We start from the raw sequence: 17,950 nt of genomic DNA, 5'->3' as shown, positions 1-17,950 counted from the left end.
AAAAACGCTCATAACTGACTTCGTTATCTTTGCAATGGTTTCCACGCTATGATATGTTTCATTCATCCAAAGTCATTCTCTTTAGACCCTAACATTTATACAGAACTTGTAGAACATTATACAAACGAGGCTTTATGTTTTCCTGTTAAAGTTATGGATTGGATTCCTATGGACGGTTCATTCTCAAAGAATACAGATAGTTCAAGTGCAACATTTACAGCAGCTTATACGCCTATTAATGTTAAAAGTATTTGGGCACTATTTAGAAAGAAAGACAACTATTATGTTAATTTTGAGAACCCTAAGTTTAAATATCTTCAGCTTTCCATGGGAGCTTATGGAAATATGCCTGCAGAACCTGAAAAATCATATGGACCTGTATTTTATGAAATGGTTGCGAACGCTTGCAATACAAACAATGATATGATAGGATTTAATGAAGATGTTATGAGGTCATTGGTGGATGATGGTAGTGTGGAACATAAATGGGATAGCTATGACAACACACATTTCTTATGTGGTTTTCCAACAGAAGTGGACTTTTGCTTCCAGCAAGGTCAAACATCTACTGCTCCAATAACATACAAATTGTCTGTTAAAGGACCTATTGAACTAGCAACTGAAAATGTACCAAAGCCACTTATTGGATTTATGAGGGATTGTTGCTTTGCCATTCAGGTGCGTGCTAATGGCATCCCATAATAAGATTAGATGACTATAACTTAGCTACGGACGACAGTGAGGAATAAAGGATGAACGTTTATTTTTAAAGCTTATAAATGAGTTCTTCATCAAGCTCTCGTGAACCTTCACCATCTATGAAACAAACTTTACCAAACGATTATGGAGCACCTATTGAATATTTCTTACGAGCTGCACAATGGCAAAGAGCAGTCTCACCAAGGTTAGGTGTTCCACCAGCTCCTGTCAAAAATAGCATTTGGTCAAGTCCTTATAAAGATATGGTCTCCCACTAGGTTTGCTAGCTACAGCAGGAGCAGTTATGATGTTGAAAAGAAATAAAGCAAATGTTGTAAATAATACTGAAGTAGCTGAAGTTAAACAAACTCCAACACCTTCGCCAAAACCAACGCCTTCACAAGCAAAACCTTCAATGACTCCTGAACCTATGGAAGTACAAACTCCTGTTCAAAAGTCAACTCCTAAACCGACTCCAACATTTAAACCAGAACCTACTCCTCAAATAAATCGTAAAACTCCTGCGTTTCCTTACTGAAAAAATAACGTTATTTTTTATTTAATATTAAAATTTTTATTTGATTGAAATGACAAATAAAGTCACTGAAGCAATGAAACAAAAGTTTTTGGTAGAATACATTAAATCAGGAACTATTCCAGAAGGTTTTTACATTCATACTATGAAGGATGGGAGAGTTCAGTTTAGAAAGATAAAGCAACCATTAGATAAAGAAGGAATTTTGAGAAAGATTAAACTTCATGAGGACAACATTGCTGAACTTAAGAAGAAGTTAGAAGAGTTGGAGAAAGGAAGAGAGTTATAAAGCAATGAATTCAACAGGGTGAAAAAACAGGTGAAAAAAGAGGTGAGATCTCACCACTTCACCTAAATTTATTTTTGCGCTATGTTTTCATACGTGTGGGAGTGGTGATATCATTAATTTTTAAGTTTATTTTTTTATAAATGACAGAACAAAAGCAACTCATACAAATCGAAAAATATAACAAACATACATTTAAACATTTATTCTTCCTTCCTGAATATAACATGTTCTTTACACTTCATCCTAGACCAGTAGATTATACATTGACTGTGTATAAAGATTGTCATGGTAGTTTTATAAAAACTTATGATGATGAAGGTAAGTTAACAAGACTATGCATTTCAAAACTTGAGAAACTTTATGACTTCAAGTATGACTACAATAGAGTTAACATTGACGATGAAGATATAGAAGAAAATTTATGAGAACGTTTATTTTTTCATTAGTGAGTTCGTTAGCGAAGTCGTTAGTGAGGTGAAGTGGTTGGCGGCTTTGTAAATATTTAAGGTTAAGTTAGTGTTGTCGTTTGTGTTGTAAAATATACGTTAACGGCTTTGTAAAGTGTCAAATTCACATATCAAGTGTAAGGAGGCGCGCAGTGCCTCAGTACCCAACTAACCCATACTAACTAAGAGTATGCTACAGCTCCAATTGAGAGAAAGTTGTTCCCGGACCAAAAAATATAATTTAGGTGAAGAGGTGAGATTTCACCTCTTTTTTCACCTGTTTTTTCACCCTCTTGAATTTTCATGAATTTTATATATTAATGTTTTCGTTAAGCCACTTTGTGCCGTCAGTCAGTCAGTCAGTTTAGGAAAGACTTTAGAAAGTTGTTGGAAAATAAGTCCTGGGAAGAGTATTATAAGGCATTTTGTGAAGAATATAGCAACAGCCGGAATTCGGACTGTTGCTTTTTTTATACAAAATTCATGCAGGAAATTCTTGAGTTTTGGTTGAAAGAATACGGTGGAGCCAAAAGTGGCTCGACCTCAAAACAAGCATTTTATGAGCTTACTAAGGGCGTTATAAATGAATTCAAAGGTATTTACATACATCCTGACCTCGTTCATTTTGTTGCTGAATTCAGCAAAAATAATGTTTAGGTGAAGAGGTGAGATTTCACCTCTTTTTTCACCTGTTTTTTCACCCTCATGAATTTTCATGAATTTCCTTAAGATAGAAAAAATAAAGTTAGTTTTATTTTTATTTATTTTTTTATTTTGTATGTAAAGACAGAAATGTCAACAATCGGCACAACAACAATTCAAACAACAGCACCAAACTCGTTAGTCATGAATCCAACATCTATGTTAGTAGAAATGAAAAGCTTCATTCCTTCTTCATTTACTTTCGAAACAGAAATCCAGAAGATAAAGCAGGAACTTTTAACAAGTAATTTAGACTGTAGTGCGAAAGATGAAACAAATGAACAGTATCTTTATGAAATGGAGGACCTCATCGACCATTGCCATTGCTAAACTACCTGAAATTCAGCAGCAAAAACTAACTATTCCTGAATTCGACGAAATTGAAGTCAAAGCAACTGACTCAGTAGAAATAAAGAAGTTCATACGAAAGGTAAATTATGAGTTTCTAGGATATCATTGCAACCATAAAGTTATGGACAAAGATTGCGACATGTTATATAAAGAACATCTCTGACATATATAAATCTGGGGAGTTAAGACATACGACAACTTTGTTTCATTAGCTGCAAAATGTGTATGGCAGATAAGAGATAAAGATAGAAGAGGTAAGGTATGGAATGAACAGATAAAACCAACTGCTTCAGATTTAAAGAAAACCATTGACGCCTTGGTTGTTTTAGCAGGTAAGGTTTCAGAATATAACGCAAAAATGAACCCGCAATGTTCTAAATGTAAAGCAGCAATTAGGAAATATAACTACTCAGTCAAAGAGATAGAAAGAATGCGAAACGACTATGCAGACTTAAAGAAAGAAGCAGAGAAGCCGGTAGAAGATAAAATGGACATGTTAGAATTTCTGAACAAAAACTATCCAACTGCTGACGATTTCCTTCTATCTGATGTCAAGAAGAAGTATAAAGAAACTTTCGGTATCGTTAAAACATTCGATGTACTAAAAGAAGAAATAGAAGCTACGAAATTGTTTAGGATTTCAAATATACATCGTACAATTCATGTAAAACGCTTATAAAATAACTGGGGTGAAAATTAGGTGAAAAAAGAGGTGAAATCTCACCTCTTCACCTAAAATATATTTTTATTGAATTCAGCAACAAAATTCTGAGTAAAATAATTTTTAGGGCATGTGTCAAACCGTTGAGTTTTCACAAAATTTAAAAAATAACGTTTACCATGTAAAACGTTTGTGAAAAAAGAGGTGAAAAATTAGGTGAAAAAAGAGGTGAAATCTCACCTCTTCACCTAAATTATATTTTTGCTGAATTCAGCACAAAAATCATGAATTTCCTTAGTTAGAAAAATAAAGTTAGTTTTATTTTTATTTATTTTTTTATTTTGTATGTAAAGACAGTAATGTCAACAACAGAGAACACAACAACAGTTATAGTCCATGAAGCTATAAATGAAGAATATGAGTGGGTTCAGTTTAACAAACAACTCCGTCTCATTCGTTCGGTCAAAGACGATATGTACCAAATGCAAAGTATTTTGACAGCATGTTATGCTCCAGATACTAAACTTCCTAAAGACTGGTTTAGGAACCAAAGCACACAAGAACTTTTGAGCGAAGCACAGCGAGACATACTTTTTTCTGAAAACAGTGAAGAACAGCGAGTAGGTAAAAAACCCCAGTCGCCAAAACTCTATGAAAATCGTGAAAAATTGCCAAACGGTTTGAGAGGATATTATGTACATAGACTTCTTGTAAATGCTGTTGCAATGTGGGCTTCGCCTCGTTATGCTATATTACAGACTTCTTGACGAAATTCATAGACAAGAACGTGAAGAGATGGAAAACAAGCTTGAAGCAAAAGACAAAAGCATTCAGAAAAGAATACCACGTTCGGTACCAAAAGGAAAGGAAAAGAACTATAAGTATATGATTTATACTGAAGAGATGGAAAATGAAGAAGATAAAATATGGTTATGTTGCATTTAGTCAGAGAAAACAACAAAAGCTTTTACGACCTTGCTAAGATTTACAAATCTGACAGAAATTGGTTCTATCGCGAAAACTTACCGATTTCAATGACCCCAAATGAAGATGTGAAACAAATAGTTCAAGATACGTTACCTCAAACACACTATGATATGAAAGGTTGTACAATACTTACCTTCAAAGAAGACTTACCGCTACTGAAAGAAAAAATAACAGAGTATTTTGACAACTTCAAACAAGTAGGGTAGATGAACCATTTATTTTTATTGACTTTTTACAATTTGAACTTTGTTTGCGTAGATATGAATTCTGAAAGAAGTATGAGGGTCTTGTATGACTTTGTACTTCTCCCATAGTTCATGTCTGTCAAACTTACCTGCCATGGACTCTTTCATAAGTTCCATGAAATCGTCTTCGGACAATCCGGGGAAAAGTATAATGTCAGTAAGTATTCTTTTAACATCCTTACTTAAACTCTTGGCTGTCTGTACACATATTACGACTGAGATGTTAAAGTGTCTGAGACACATATCTTGTTCTCTGTTCTTTAACAAAGGATGAGAGGCGAAATCATCTAAAATAAGAAGACATCTATGAGGGTAAGTCTTCCAATCGTACGATTGCAATTTCTTCGAAATGTATTCTATCTCTTTCTGTTTGTTTCTGAAGTGTTTCTTCTCTAATATTCTCTGCATTTCCTCATTTGGGTCTTTAAACTTAGAATTTATATACTCATTTATAGCATTATACTTCAAAACTCTTCTTTGGTACTTCTTTATCCAATCTAACAACTCAGTATCCTTTATACATACTAACTTAGACTTCTTTATAATATCTTTGAACGAATTGACGGTTTGGTCAAATTGACCAGAAGTACTACAAATGACTACTAACTCATAGAATGGGTTCTTCTCATCTAGTTCTTGTTGTTGTGCAGCCATTTTAAGATAAGTGAAAGTCTTACCAGACCCAGGTGGTGCAATTAGACCTGTTATACCATTCTGAGCAAATAAGAACTTGTCATGTATAGGCTTTATCTGAGCATTTTCTAACTTCCTCTTGTTCTTGTTTAAAACATTCTCAAATTTCTTGTCAATGTCAGCAAACTTTTTTTCTAACATATTTTTAGAAAAATTAAAATTTTTATCTTTTAGAAAATGTCTGGCGATTTCGCTATCTATATTCGAGACAAACTTTTCGACAGCAAAACATCTGTCGACCATAAAATCTTACATAGTGTAAACAAGAAAGGTGAATTTGTTCTAAAGTTCTGTTTCTGGGAATATGATAAGAACCATAAAACATTACAAAGAGCAGTCTTAAAATTTGTCAATGACAGACTTGTTGACAGAGATGACACCGATTGGAAAGATGAAGTCCAACAAAAGTTCTTAGAATGCAAAGAAGACACATGCGCTGTTCTTGAAGATGAAATAGAAAACAGAATAGATGAGCTATTAAAGGACAAAGAACTTTTACATAAATATGGTTCGGAGAAATTTGACATAACTCCACCAGAAAAGAAGAAGAGAGAAAAGAAAGAAAAGAAAGTAGAAGAAGAGAAGAAAGAACCTGAACCAGTTCCAGAGAAGGGGAGATATGACATGTAAAAATAAAATTTTATTTTTAGAACATTTCTGGGTCAATGTCAATGTTCTCTTCCTCTTTAGGAGTAAACACTGGCTTAGACTCTAAAATCTTTTTACCCAATTTACCTTGAACTTCAACTATCTTAGACTCATAATATTCATAGTCGTCTGTCTTCTTTGGTTCATAAGGTATAACAAGTTTGTATGCTTTGCCTTCTTTAAGGTTTGAGAACCTTCTGTCAAAACTTTCTTTGACTGTTAACAAACCTTCTATGTCTAAGTCTTCAAATTTTGCACCATTTTTAGTCACAATAGCAAACTTAACTGGTTCGATGTTCCAAACTTTGCTGAATGAAGACTTTTCAAAATGGTAGAAGTAAACATTCAAATATGTGAATGGGTCTAGTTCTTCTTTAAGTCCTGACATGTACTTGTTTACTGAAATATATTTCGTCATCTTTTCTATCGGATAAAAAATATTTTTTTAAAAAATTTACTCAGAAAAAATTTTCTTTGTATATACACCATTCTGAACATCTAAAAGACTTTTGACATTTGCCAAGAATGTACGTTTAGAAGCTGCCATATAACCATATTCTTGACAATATTGTTTATACGAATCGTACAATGACCTTTCATCTAATGACACAAAGTCAGTTTCATCTATGAACAGTTCATATACACTCTTGTTTGCTTCTAACAATGTTTGTCTCTCTTCGGTATGTGGAATTTGTCTTGGATTGAACTTAGAAATATCTAATGTCATGAAATATGAGAACAAATGGTTGTAAAAGTCAGATGTCAAACATTCTGACAAAGCGTCAAAATATTCTGTATCTTGCATATGAGAATCTGACGTTCTGACAACTACATATCTTCTGTCAGAACTTTCTAACTTCATCGGAACAGCATTGTTTGAAACCATAATGAAGTTTGCAACATTTTCACAAACTCTTTGGTCTTTATACTTTCTTTCAACAACTCCAACTTTGTCTGTTATAAGACTCTTCAAAGCATCTGAGTTCAAAACTTTTGTTGTATCTATACTTTGAAGTTCGTTACATACTATAAGTTTCATATTCTCTATTGAGGAGTTAAACTTGCCACAGATGTTTTCTAAGTTTGTCATATTATGGTTCGAATAACCTTCTAATAGTTTGCATAAGATATCTGTAAAGAATGTGTTCTTACCTGTTCCTTGTTTTCCAATTATAATGAGAGCAGTTTCATTTTAAGCACTTGGATGTTGTAAGATATTTGCAAACCAACATAAGATATACTCATAGACTCTTTCGTTTCCATTGCATATAATTTCTTTGACATGGTCTAACCAAGCTTCTATAATATTTTCTTTCCATTCTACTTGTTCATATTTATATCCAGTGAAGATAGAATAGAAGTTTGGAGAAGGTGTATAGAACTTTATACCTCGAACTGAAAAATCTTCTAACTTTGACAATAAGATATCCCAAGCATCTAACATCTTCATGCCAACTTGTACGACTTTTATTTTCTTAAGTTTCTGTCTACATTCTTGTTCAGACACTATTGTTGCTCTTGGTTTGTTAAAGACAACATCCCATTCTTTCATGACATAACATTCTGGGGCAGAGTCAACATAAATGACTAAACGTTTCAAATTCTCGACTGCTTTGTTATAGTCTCTAAATGGACACATATTTCTGAATGCTTGGAAGTCATAAAAATCTGAAACATCTATTCTGTACATTTTTATAAAAATAAAAAAATAATATTTTTTTATTCTTGACTTTGTTGTTCCATTTGTTGCATTTGTTGTTCTTGAGCTATTTGTTGTTGAAGTTGTTCTTGTAATACAATACTTTCACCAGTTGCATCTTCCAATTCGAAACTTTCTGCCGTCATTGACAAATACATAGGACATAAAAGTTTTACAGGAACAAAGTTTGCGTCAACTAATGTCAACGTTATACTTGCCAAAGTGTTTGAGTTCACTAAGGTTGAAAATTCTGCATTCGAATGAACAATAGGCAAACCAGCAGAGAAAGTATTGTTTATACGCATAAGTATCTTTTGGTCATAATAGTTTCTGTCGACATTCGAATAACACTTTGAACCTAAGTTTGAAACAATATATAAGATTGGTGTGCTTAATGTCAATGGAATAGACATGTTGTAAACGAAAACGATAAAAACGGTTTGTCAGTAAAGTGACACTTTACATGGCAAAAAATAGAGTCTTACTTTTGAGATACTTGAGATTGAAACTGAATCTTATGAGGCGGTGATCTTGAATCACTACCTCATAAGGTTCAGTTTCATATAAAATTTGTTGCAATTTGTTATTCTTTTGCAATTATTTCTTATAAGATTTTACATCTTTTAGCGGGGAATGTTTGTTATCATGTATATATTATAAATATCTACACGATAACGAACATTCCTCGCTAAATTGCTGAGAAACTTTGAGGAAATGTCGAACAATTTCCTCAAAGTTTCTCAGATTTATATAGATCACTAGAGTCTCCTAGGCACTGATTCTGGTTCAGTACCTAGGAGGCTCTAGTTCTCTAACGAACTGATAAAATGTTTTTAAATTTTTGGATATTGCTACCTGTGAAGCACTGACTTCAAGTCAGTACCTCACATGTAGCAATTACATTGAAAGATGGGAGAAACTTTGTCCGAATGTTAAACTATTCGGACAAAGTTTCTCTCATTTGTAGTGGAGATGGAAGGCTTTGAGGTATATTATATTAATATATACCCCAAAGCCTTCCATCTCCACTTGAAAGTGTCCAAACTTTGGGTTAATAGTTTGCAATTAACCCAAAGTTTTGGAACTTTCTAGAAGGAATTGCAGGGTAAGAGGTACATATTCATACTATGTACCTCTTACCCTCCAATTCCTTCCTTAACATAAACAAATTTGGAGTTAATTGTTTGCAATTAACTCCGGGTTTGTTGACCTCCAAATGAAAATGAAAGGGTAAGAGGTATATAGTGACCCTATATGCCTCTTACCCTTTCATTCTCATTAATTATGGGAGAAACTTTGGCCGAATGTTAAATTATTCGACCAAAGTTTCTCCATTTTTTGAAGGGATTGGAGGCTATGAGATACTGATGCAATGTCAGTACCTCATGGCCTCCAATTCCATCCTGAAACTGATCAAAGTGGACCTTACATGCATTTGAAATTTGCCATGTAAAGTCCACTTTTTGAGAGAGAGGATTTGACTGCGTCAAATCCTCTTTTTCGTTTACGAGAGACATTCCTTGTATGACACCTTTTCCTGTTATAGGAAACTGTTGGTAGTAAAAACCAGATATAAGTTTTGTATTATAGCTCATATCATTAATAGTAAACTCAGTCGGACATCCAAACATAATGAAACCTGCTCTAGTTGCAGCACATGTTACACCTGTACTTAAAGTATTAAATAAGTCAACAAAACCTGTTGGTGGTATATCTGAGTAAGTATCTTCAAAGGAGTATTTTTTACCATTCACAACAATAAAGTCTTCTGGTGTCAAAAGAGCAAAACAGGCTTTAGTCGTCATTGTGTTTAAGGTTAGTTTACAATATCGTCCTTGAGGACTTTGTAAGTTTGTTGTTATAGAATTATATGACTCAGGGTTTTTAGTCGTAATAGTATAAACCATTATGTCTTCTGCCATTTACTTAGCAAATAAATTTTAATGAAATGTTGTGGTCGTCAAATATTTTTATAACGTCTGGGAAACTATATTTTAAGTTCAACGTTTCACCTCCTTTCATAACGTATATCTTGTCAATGACATTATATGAAACACCACAGCAACTAATGTCGGGTTCTATTTCTTTGATGTTTATATCGTCTGCCTCTGTCAAAAGTTTCAATAGTTCTTTCAAAACTTCATGAGGTGCAATGACATATGAGTTCACTTTTACAGGGTTGTGTTCGACCAAGTTTAACATTATACTTAAAGCTTGACAAATCTTCTCCTGAGTTTGAAGTTTGTCTTTCAGTTGTTGATAGTCGTTTCGAATATCTGCAACAGAACTTAAGTCTCTGCTAACTTCAGGATATGTTGGTTCTTTTACAGGAACAATTGTTATACCATCTTCGTCTTCGTATGGTTTCCCCATTTCAACATCTCTGTCTTTGACATTGACAATAACACTTTGACTGTTTGTTTGAGTTGGTGAATTTAACTTCACATCTGCCACCGCCATTAAACCTTTTGAAACACTTACGCTTCTATTTTTCGGAAATGACATTTTACTTAGAATAAAAAGATGGACGTATTCGGATATCTTATTGAATTGAAGCAGAACAAAGTTTATACTCACAAACAATACAAATACATTGACAGAATAGTTCTTTACACAAACAATGGAAAATGTTATAGAATAGCTGTCTTTGCTGAACCTAAATATTTTCATAAAGCAAAGAAAGTTGGTATAACCGAGATGGTGAAAGTTCTTGACGTTGACAAAAATATAACTTCAAAACTGACCGATATTACTAAAGGAAAGTTTATAATACAATATTATGTCAAAACTGGCGTACTGTCAATATTTGACGGAGAGAAGTCAGTTCAAGAACAACTTACTGACCTGCTGCCAAAATCTGCTCGATGGAAGCTGTCGTTATGCCAATCTGAGGAGCCCCAGCAGGTTTCATCGAACGAATCTTCAAAAGAGCATCTTCCGTGAAAAGTGCTATTGGTTTTGTAAACTTCTTTGCTCTCAATTCATCTGGACCGTCTCTGTCACCAGTATATTGTATTTGAACTGTACCAACAGTTGAAATACCACCCATAAAGTCTTCTGAGTCAGCAAATGGAATGCCAAGCCAAAAGTTTGAACGGTCTCCATTTGTATATTGAGTTTTTTGACCTCCTGTATGAGTCCATACTTTCACATATGGCATAATAGAACTTTGCATTTCAGGGTTAATAGTTGTTGTGAAGTTGTTGTTAAAGTTCATAGCATCTAATGTCAAGTTGTATGACCTCATATCCTCAACTGTAGAATATTCTTCTCTTGGATAATATTTGCCATCTATGTTTATATGATATTTAATACCAGGGTTGTAGAAACAAGAATAGTCATTTATAGTTCGTCTGAACAGTACAAACATAGTATCTGCATGTTTCATTGCAGTTGTTAAAGCAATATCTGTTCTTGCACCTGCGGTTCCTGGATTTTGGTTTCCAACTTCACCTGCAAAGTCTTTGACAGATATTTGGTGTATAGGGAACATAAGTGGAACTGCAATATATTTGGCAGCTAAAGCATTTGAAATATCTGGGTCCAACATATAGACTGCAAGTCTGCTTTCTATTCTCTTGCATTCAAACTGTTCGCATGTGAACTTAACTGGTCCCAAGCAGTTCCAGCAGCATTGAAATAATAGTTTACTTCATTGTTGAAGTTTTGAGAAACCAAAGTCTAAGTCAACTTTGTCTTTGCAAAATTCGGCGAATGACGTTTGATTTGTTCCCTTTACGTCTGTAATAGTGAATGGGTCTTGTGTTGGTGCAATGACTAAGTTATTTTTGCTTGGAGTAAGTTCGATAGAAATTTTTCCTGCCCAGTTTGGCAAGTATCTTAAAAACCTGAAGATGAGGAAAGATGACAAAGGAACTCTAAGTTTCAGTTTTACTTTGGTTACTGCTGCTGCAGTTTGTCCAGAAAGGTTAACATAAACTCCTGGAACGTTAGGGTCAAGTCTTCTTATTTTCTCAATATTTGCATACGTCTGTTTGTTCTCTAGCTTGTGGTTGTACTGAGTTTCTCAAAGCGAACCATTCATAGTTTGCCCATGTTACTGTTTGAACTAAGTCAGAGTTAGAATATATCTTATATCCCATGAAAACTTCTGGAGCATATTGGTATCCGACATAGAAAATTCCATTGCAACCTTTCTTGTCAGACAACTTGGCAGAAGGTTTTATTTCAATGTCTTGTTCCACGTATAAGAATGAGTTGTCAATAGAAATAATATGAAACCTGTCGCAAGCAATATCTACTGTTGTGAAGAACCTTCTCCAAACTCACCTACGTTTCCATAAGAAACAGCAGTTGTATATTCGTAAGTTCCAGGAACTATTTCTGACCTTCTAATGGCATTGTCGCATTTGTTATACCATTCGGAAACATTTCCGTTCATGGCATCCAAAACTGTTGGCGTTATATTCTGAGCGGCGTACATTTCATATGGGTAAAAATATAGAATAGTTGGATTTATATATCATAATAGAACCCACTTGGACCAAGCTTTACTTTCTTCCTGACTGAGTTTTTAACTCTTCTTTTTCCTTCATTGCCACTACTTTCACTAGATGAAGTTACTTCTTCACTACTTTCACTTTGTTCTACTCTTCTCTTCTTCTTTGGTGTCGCTTTTGGTAACTTGCCCTCTGCTTCAAGTTGTTGCATCTTTGCCTCATGTTCACCTAGTATGTTGTAAATTTCCCATGTCCTTTTTGCCTTTGGGCTCTGGTCGCCCATCTCAGGTAACCTATATCCTAGAAAGATTTTGTCATAGTTTGTATTTGAGTCTTCGCTTATTGTTTGCATGACTCTTTCCTGAGTTTCCGGTTCAAGCTCTTCAAACAGAGCTTGTCCATATGGAATAAGCTCGTTTCCAAATATATGTTTTTGTAGCCATTCTGGTTTTCTTTCCATGTAACCAATAATATCTTTTGTGAATGGGAAAGCTTTTACCCAACGTTTCAGTCTTGCGTCATTTATTTCTGTAGTTGGTTTTATTTTGTCATGGAACATGTTTTTCAATACTAACATTTCATTTGGTACTGTCCATTTGAGTTTTCTTAAATATTCATCCCTTCTCAGTTCATTGTCTGCAAAGTAAGTTTTTATGACATTTTGCAAACTTTCGTTTGCAAGGTCATGTACAATAGGTTCTCTTCCTTCTCTCTCCCTAACTTTCTTTCTAAACTCTTCACCAAATATACCATCTCTATGGTTCTGTGTAGTTCTTTGAGATAAATGTTCTAGAACGTCAGGTGTTATATTTCCCTCAGCCATGTTCATTTCATACTGGTCCAAAATATCTGCATCTTTCATATCTTTCAATGGCATTAAAGCCGCGCTGAAAATACCCGTTATATCTGGTTCACCATTCACTTCCATTGCGTCTACAACTTCTTGGAATTGAGGTTGTAAGTTTATGAACCACCTATCCGGATTAGCTTTATGACCCCATTTCATTGTAGTTCCATAGTCTGCAGAAACAAAAGTAGGTTTGTTTCCATATTGGTTAGGTTCTGAATGAACTTTAAACAATGTTTCATTTCTATATGTTTTGTTGAAATTTAACCTTTTATTTTCACCGAGTTCAGCCAAAGATTGAACGTTATATGGTCGTAAGTAAAAAGGATTATTGTATTTGCGTACATTTCTTTCAGTACTTCCATTGTATGCTGAATATTTTCATCTGATGTTGGAGTCTTTTGTATGTCGGTGAACATTTTTCGATATTCTTCTACTATGTCAGCCGAATTTTTCTTAGACTCTTGGAAAGATTCCATATTCTCCTCATACTCTTGTTGAGGGTCAAGATTTTTCGGCTGTTCCAAATCTTCATCTAGTTCTGTGAAGTTAGTTTCCAAAGGAGGGACTTGTTCGTTTCCTTCAGGCTCTTCTAGCTGTTGTTGCTGAACTATTTCTTCCATGTCTGGTTGTATTTGAACTTCTTCCTGTTGAGTTTCTTGTACCTCATCTGCTGGCATTTCATATATTCCGAGACCGTTTTTAACAAATTCCCTATCTAAGTCATCCGGACTCATAAACCTTTCTTCTTTCGTTCCGTCTCTGTTTTTTACGCGTTTCATGAAGAGAGTTGAATTATCATTTAGCTCTGACATCAAATATCTCGGAGTAAATTCATTCATGTCATTTGGATGATATGCTATTAAATCATATCCCTTAGCGAGCTTGTATTTTCCAGGTTTGAGATTATATCCGATTTTATGCTGAACCATAAAGCTAAATAGGTTCGGGTCAGTATTTCCTTCCTTGAATTTTCTAATAGCTTCTTTATATCTGTCACTAAAGTCAAGAGTATCTGGGTAACCATAATCTTCCTTAAGCATTTTTAAGAATTCTTGGTTTCCTTTTTCTCTACTTCTTTTGTGTCTTTGCTCTGTTTGTGGTTGCTGTGCAGGGTTTTGAACTGTTGGTTGCTGTGCTGGTTTTGGTTGTTGTTGTGGTGCTGGATTTTGAACTGTTGGTTGTTGTGTTGGTTGTTGTTGTGGTGCATGCCTGTGTCTGTGTCCATGTGACGATGTAAATGTTTTAGGTAGTCCTGGTGCAGGTGCTTCTCTTGGAGGGTTTGGTGGTATATAAGTTCCACCAGCTGGCACATATGTTCCATCTGCAGCATAATGTCCTACCTGACTTTTCGTTTTTAAGAAAGCATTTACTAGGTCTGTTTTGGTCTGTTGTAACTCTTTTTCTTGACTTTCCACAACAGTTGCTCTAACGGCGTCATAGGCACTTTGAACTGCCTGTCTCGTTGCTGCATCTGTTATTTTCGTCATATTTTGTGCTACTTCTTTTAACTCTTTGTCGAAACCTTCAGACTTCAGTTTCTTTCCAGATGAGAAGTCGTTCACTAGTTTCACCTTACTATGAAGAGCTTCGAAGGCATTCTTAAAGTCAGCATTCATTAAAGCTTCATTTGAACTGTCTTCATCCGCTTGTATTTTTGTCCTTATTGACCCTATAAGTTGGGCTGCTTTAGCGTTGGCTTGGGCATCTAACCAGTCATTATTAGCTTTTATAATATCTGCACTTTTCATTGCCTTTTGCATGGCTGCGTCGTTATTTTTACTTTCTTGTGCTAAGTTTTCATACTGTACGGTTTGGTTTTGCAACTGTAAAAGTTTTTCTGCCTTTACATTTGCTTCAACGTCTTTTTATACTCATCGCTATCCATATATGTCTTCATGGCTTTTTGTTTTATCTCTTCATCTTTCAGTACTTTATATTGAGTAGTATGGTTTTTCAAATTTATAACATCTTGTTCCATTTTTGCTACTTCTGCTGCTTTTTCTGACACTTTTTTCGCATATTCCTCTGTACTTAGTTCTTTCAGTTGTTCTTCTTTCTTCTTTTTCTCTACGTTTAACTCATTGAGTTTCTTTGTGTGTCTGTCATATTCTAGTTTCTTTTCGTTTTCACTTATTTGTTTCTGTATGTCTATGTTTGACTTTTTGATATCTGTTATTTGATTTTTGAGTGAACTCAAATTCATTTGACTTTGAGGGTTATAAGCTGTTCCGTCTGCAGCTCCACCATAGCCTGCCATTTTCGCTAAAAGTGCCGCTCTTAAACCTCCACTCTGTGCACCAATAACTCGGTTTAAAAGCATAGGGTTGCTTGACATTTGTTGCAACATAGTGGGGTCATTCATCATTTGTTGTTGCAACTGTTGTTGTGGTGTCAGTTTTACTATTAGATGTTTCAATGCTCCCTTCCTCTTACGTATATTCTTACGTAGCTTACGTGGCATTTTAAGTGAAGTAAAAAACGGTTTTTGACAGATGTTTATATGACACTTTTTGTTCAGCACAAAAAACTACTCGGTCAAAGTGTTGTCAGTTTTGTAAAATAACCGTCCTATCTCATTCTATAAGGGGAAAAAGGCTTCTCAAAGTATACTTCCTTGGAACGCCTGTAACTTTTCCTGTAGCGACGATAGACCCTTACTTGTCCGGACAAAGTTATACTATTTTGAGTGCTCTACAAAAAAGTCACCGGCTGGCTCGTCCTCAGAAATTTTTTATGGGCTAGAGGGCGCAACGCGCCTGGAAGCCCTCCGAATAAAAACTTCATTTATACTAAACATCTTCGGGGCTAGAGGGCGCAACGCGCCTGGAAGCCCCACTACCTTTTTTTTATAATATATTATTATATATAATGTAATTAAGAAAAAAAATAAAATGACCTGCATATATTAATTATTTAGATTGCAAGATTCAAAAAAGCTATTTAAATTAGAGACTAAATAAATAGCGAATTGATTCATATGGATTTATGTAATTGTGAACATTAAAAGAGTTTATTTATTGATCTAATAAAAAAAGATAAAATATTAATGAGAAAATTGAAAGAATAGAGTGTCCCATTCACTCGTGTTGGTCGCACTGTATCATTCTGGGAGACATTGCCTGTGCATGTCTCCCACAATGGCACAATGTTCCTTGGAGAAAGACCTGGAAGGGGGTCCTTTCTCAAGGTCAGGGCCCCCTTCTAGTCTTTCTGGTCCTGGAAGGAGCGCTTCTGACTGGTCTGTGCGCTGCTTCCAGGAAGAACATGAGATTGCGCCAATAAGCTCCTATCAACAAATTTTGACTAAAAATATAAAGTATCCTTTTGTGATTTAACGAATAGCTCAATTTTAAAATAGATTTGATTCTAATAATAAATTGAATGAGTTTCGCTTACGTTTAGAATTTAATGATTTATATGATTTTTTCGTTCACAGAAGAGTCATTGATATCCAATATCAAAAAAACAGCAAAGACACACCATAATAAATGATATTGAAGCTAAATATTACATATTTCAACATATCTAAAAAATTATTATAAGATTAGATCTCATGCAATGCCGAGCAGTTTCCTAAAGCATAATTACTTATTTATACAGAATCAATTATATAATATTCACATTGCAAATTATATACATTCTCACGAAGCAACATGAAATAGACTGTCCGAATTTGAATTCAAATAGAGATCTACTTCAAAAGGATTTCTTACAATATGTAATCTCGATGTTGATCACTGGAATACAAGGGATGCACGTAATTTACAAATTGTTGCAAAAATAGTAGTGCAACAAAAATTTTATTTTTAGCTTGTCAGTTGATATATAACAATTGCAAAAACTCAATCAAAAATAGGATTTGAACAACTTTTTAAAATTGTGAGAAAAATTCTATCGGCACATTCTATTCAATTTTAAAGTATTTCTTTCATATTCCAATCGATTATTCAATATTTGCCAATCACAAATTTTAGTTCAAAATTCAAAAAATCCCTAATTTTAATTTCAGATGAAATCTCGCAAAAATAACATTGTTTTAACCATATAAATATATATTTTATATATTGTATAGTGATTTTTTAATATTTTTATGAGTAAAATCGAGAGTGAGGAAATGTGGACTTCAAAAAACGATAGAAATGAATAGTTTACATGGGAATTCAATACTTACAAGTATTCAATGTCACTTTTGTGCTCGAGATTTTGACTCTAGTATATATTAGACCTTTATAGATTGAAATCAAGCATGCTTGATAAGGAATTCATAAATCCTTAAATACGTTGTAAGGTTAACAAAATATCAAAATTATCGAAAATAAGTTTTATATAGCTAAATAAAATATTATTTGATAATAGTAATAATCCGATGTCTCATATTCAATTATCAGTTATTCAATCAAGTGTTTAATTCAAAAATGCCGATATTTGAATTGGCGGTTCAATTTTGATAGGACTGTGGTCCTCCTCTTTCATTGATTCAGCTCAAAATAATTATATATAGAACTTTAGTTAGAAGATGTACATTTAGAAGAAGAAAAATGTGTTTCCGAGTTAATGATCAACAATTATAAATTTTTTCTAATTATTTTTGATATTTAATTAGAAATCAGAAAGGATATCTTTGAATTCATTTTATGGGAACTACAATGATATGGATTTTAGAATATTGGATCTACGTATTCATT

The 17,950-nt window shown here is 34.1% G+C and overlaps 10 protein-coding genes and 3 pseudogenes across 13 annotated transcripts, besides 5 other annotated features; 3 read left to right on the top strand and 10 right to left on the bottom strand.

Annotated features, from left to right (window-relative positions):
* Positions 1–2,153: part of a mobile genetic element that runs on past the window's edge.
* Positions 699–889: a mobile genetic element.
* Positions 2,154–13,478: a mobile genetic element.
* Positions 2,831–3,701, top strand: TVAGG3_0374390 (annotated as a pseudogene). Its single transcript has one exon. A coding segment is annotated over exon 1 (871 nt).
* Positions 4,043–4,876, top strand: TVAGG3_0374380 (annotated as a pseudogene). Its single transcript has one exon. A coding segment is annotated over exon 1 (834 nt).
* TVAGG3_0374370 (protein of unknown function, DUF4106 family) lies at positions 4,892–5,749 on the bottom strand (the record flags this gene model as incomplete). Its single annotated transcript, XM_051231890.1, has 1 exon — positions 4,892–5,749. The coding sequence occupies one exon, from the start codon at positions 5,747–5,749 to the stop codon at positions 4,892–4,894; it is 858 nt and encodes a 285-aa protein (XP_051101620.1).
* TVAGG3_0374360 (uncharacterized protein) lies at positions 5,786–6,238 on the top strand (the record flags this gene model as incomplete). The annotated part of the gene is made up of 1 exon (XM_051231889.1): positions 5,786–6,238. One exon carries the CDS (start codon positions 5,786–5,788, stop codon positions 6,236–6,238), a length of 453 nt encoding a protein of 150 aa, XP_051101619.1.
* Positions 6,255–6,674, bottom strand: TVAGG3_0374350 (protein of unknown function, DUF4108 family; the record flags this gene model as incomplete). Its single annotated transcript, XM_051231888.1, has 1 exon — positions 6,255–6,674. The coding sequence occupies one exon, from the start codon at positions 6,672–6,674 to the stop codon at positions 6,255–6,257; it is 420 nt and encodes a 139-aa protein (XP_051101618.1).
* TVAGG3_0374340 (Poxvirus D5 protein-like family) lies at positions 6,711–7,061 on the bottom strand (the record flags this gene model as incomplete). Its single annotated transcript, XM_051231887.1, has 1 exon — positions 6,711–7,061. The coding sequence occupies one exon, from the start codon at positions 7,059–7,061 to the stop codon at positions 6,711–6,713; it is 351 nt and encodes a 116-aa protein (XP_051101617.1).
* TVAGG3_0374330 (uncharacterized protein) lies at positions 7,449–7,946 on the bottom strand (the record flags this gene model as incomplete). Its single annotated transcript, XM_051231886.1, has 1 exon — positions 7,449–7,946. One exon carries the CDS (start codon positions 7,944–7,946, stop codon positions 7,449–7,451), a length of 498 nt encoding a protein of 165 aa, XP_051101616.1.
* Positions 7,976–8,368, bottom strand: TVAGG3_0374320 (uncharacterized protein; the record flags this gene model as incomplete). Its single annotated transcript, XM_051231885.1, has 1 exon — positions 7,976–8,368. One exon carries the CDS (start codon positions 8,366–8,368, stop codon positions 7,976–7,978), a length of 393 nt encoding a protein of 130 aa, XP_051101615.1.
* Positions 8,366–9,472: a mobile genetic element.
* TVAGG3_0374300 lies at positions 11,608–12,399 on the bottom strand (annotated as a pseudogene). The gene has a single exon. A coding segment is annotated over exon 1 (792 nt).
* Positions 12,432–12,992, bottom strand: TVAGG3_0374290 (protein of unknown function, DUF4106 family; the record flags this gene model as incomplete). Its single annotated transcript, XM_051231884.1, has 1 exon — positions 12,432–12,992. The coding sequence occupies one exon, from the start codon at positions 12,990–12,992 to the stop codon at positions 12,432–12,434; it is 561 nt and encodes a 186-aa protein (XP_051101614.1).
* A 93-nt stretch (positions 13,479–13,571) lies between the features above and the next one.
* Positions 13,572–14,305, bottom strand: TVAGG3_0374270 (protein of unknown function, DUF4106 family; the record flags this gene model as incomplete). Its single annotated transcript, XM_051231883.1, has 1 exon — positions 13,572–14,305. A coding segment is annotated over one exon (734 nt), but the record flags the coding sequence as incomplete, so codon positions are not given.
* Positions 14,306–14,307: 2 nt separating this feature from the next.
* Positions 14,308–14,586, bottom strand: TVAGG3_0374260 (protein of unknown function, DUF4106 family; the record flags this gene model as incomplete). The annotated part of the gene is made up of 1 exon (XM_051231882.1): positions 14,308–14,586. The coding sequence occupies one exon, from the start codon at positions 14,584–14,586 to the stop codon at positions 14,308–14,310; it is 279 nt and encodes a 92-aa protein (XP_051101612.1).
* A 522-nt stretch (positions 14,587–15,108) lies between these two features.
* On the bottom strand, positions 15,109–15,627 carry TVAGG3_0374250 (protein of unknown function, DUF4106 family; the record flags this gene model as incomplete). The annotated part of the gene is made up of 1 exon (XM_051231881.1): positions 15,109–15,627. One exon carries the CDS (start codon positions 15,625–15,627, stop codon positions 15,109–15,111), a length of 519 nt encoding a protein of 172 aa, XP_051101611.1.
* Positions 15,109–15,627: a mobile genetic element.
* Positions 15,628–17,950: the final 2,323 nt, after the last annotated feature.

This window comes from Trichomonas vaginalis, chromosome V, assembly GCF_026262505.1.
Source record: "Trichomonas vaginalis G3 chromosome V, whole genome shotgun sequence".
NCBI classification, from domain to species: domain Eukaryota; phylum Parabasalia; order Trichomonadida; family Trichomonadidae; genus Trichomonas; species Trichomonas vaginalis.
This window is presented reverse-complemented; position numbering and strand designations above follow the sequence as displayed.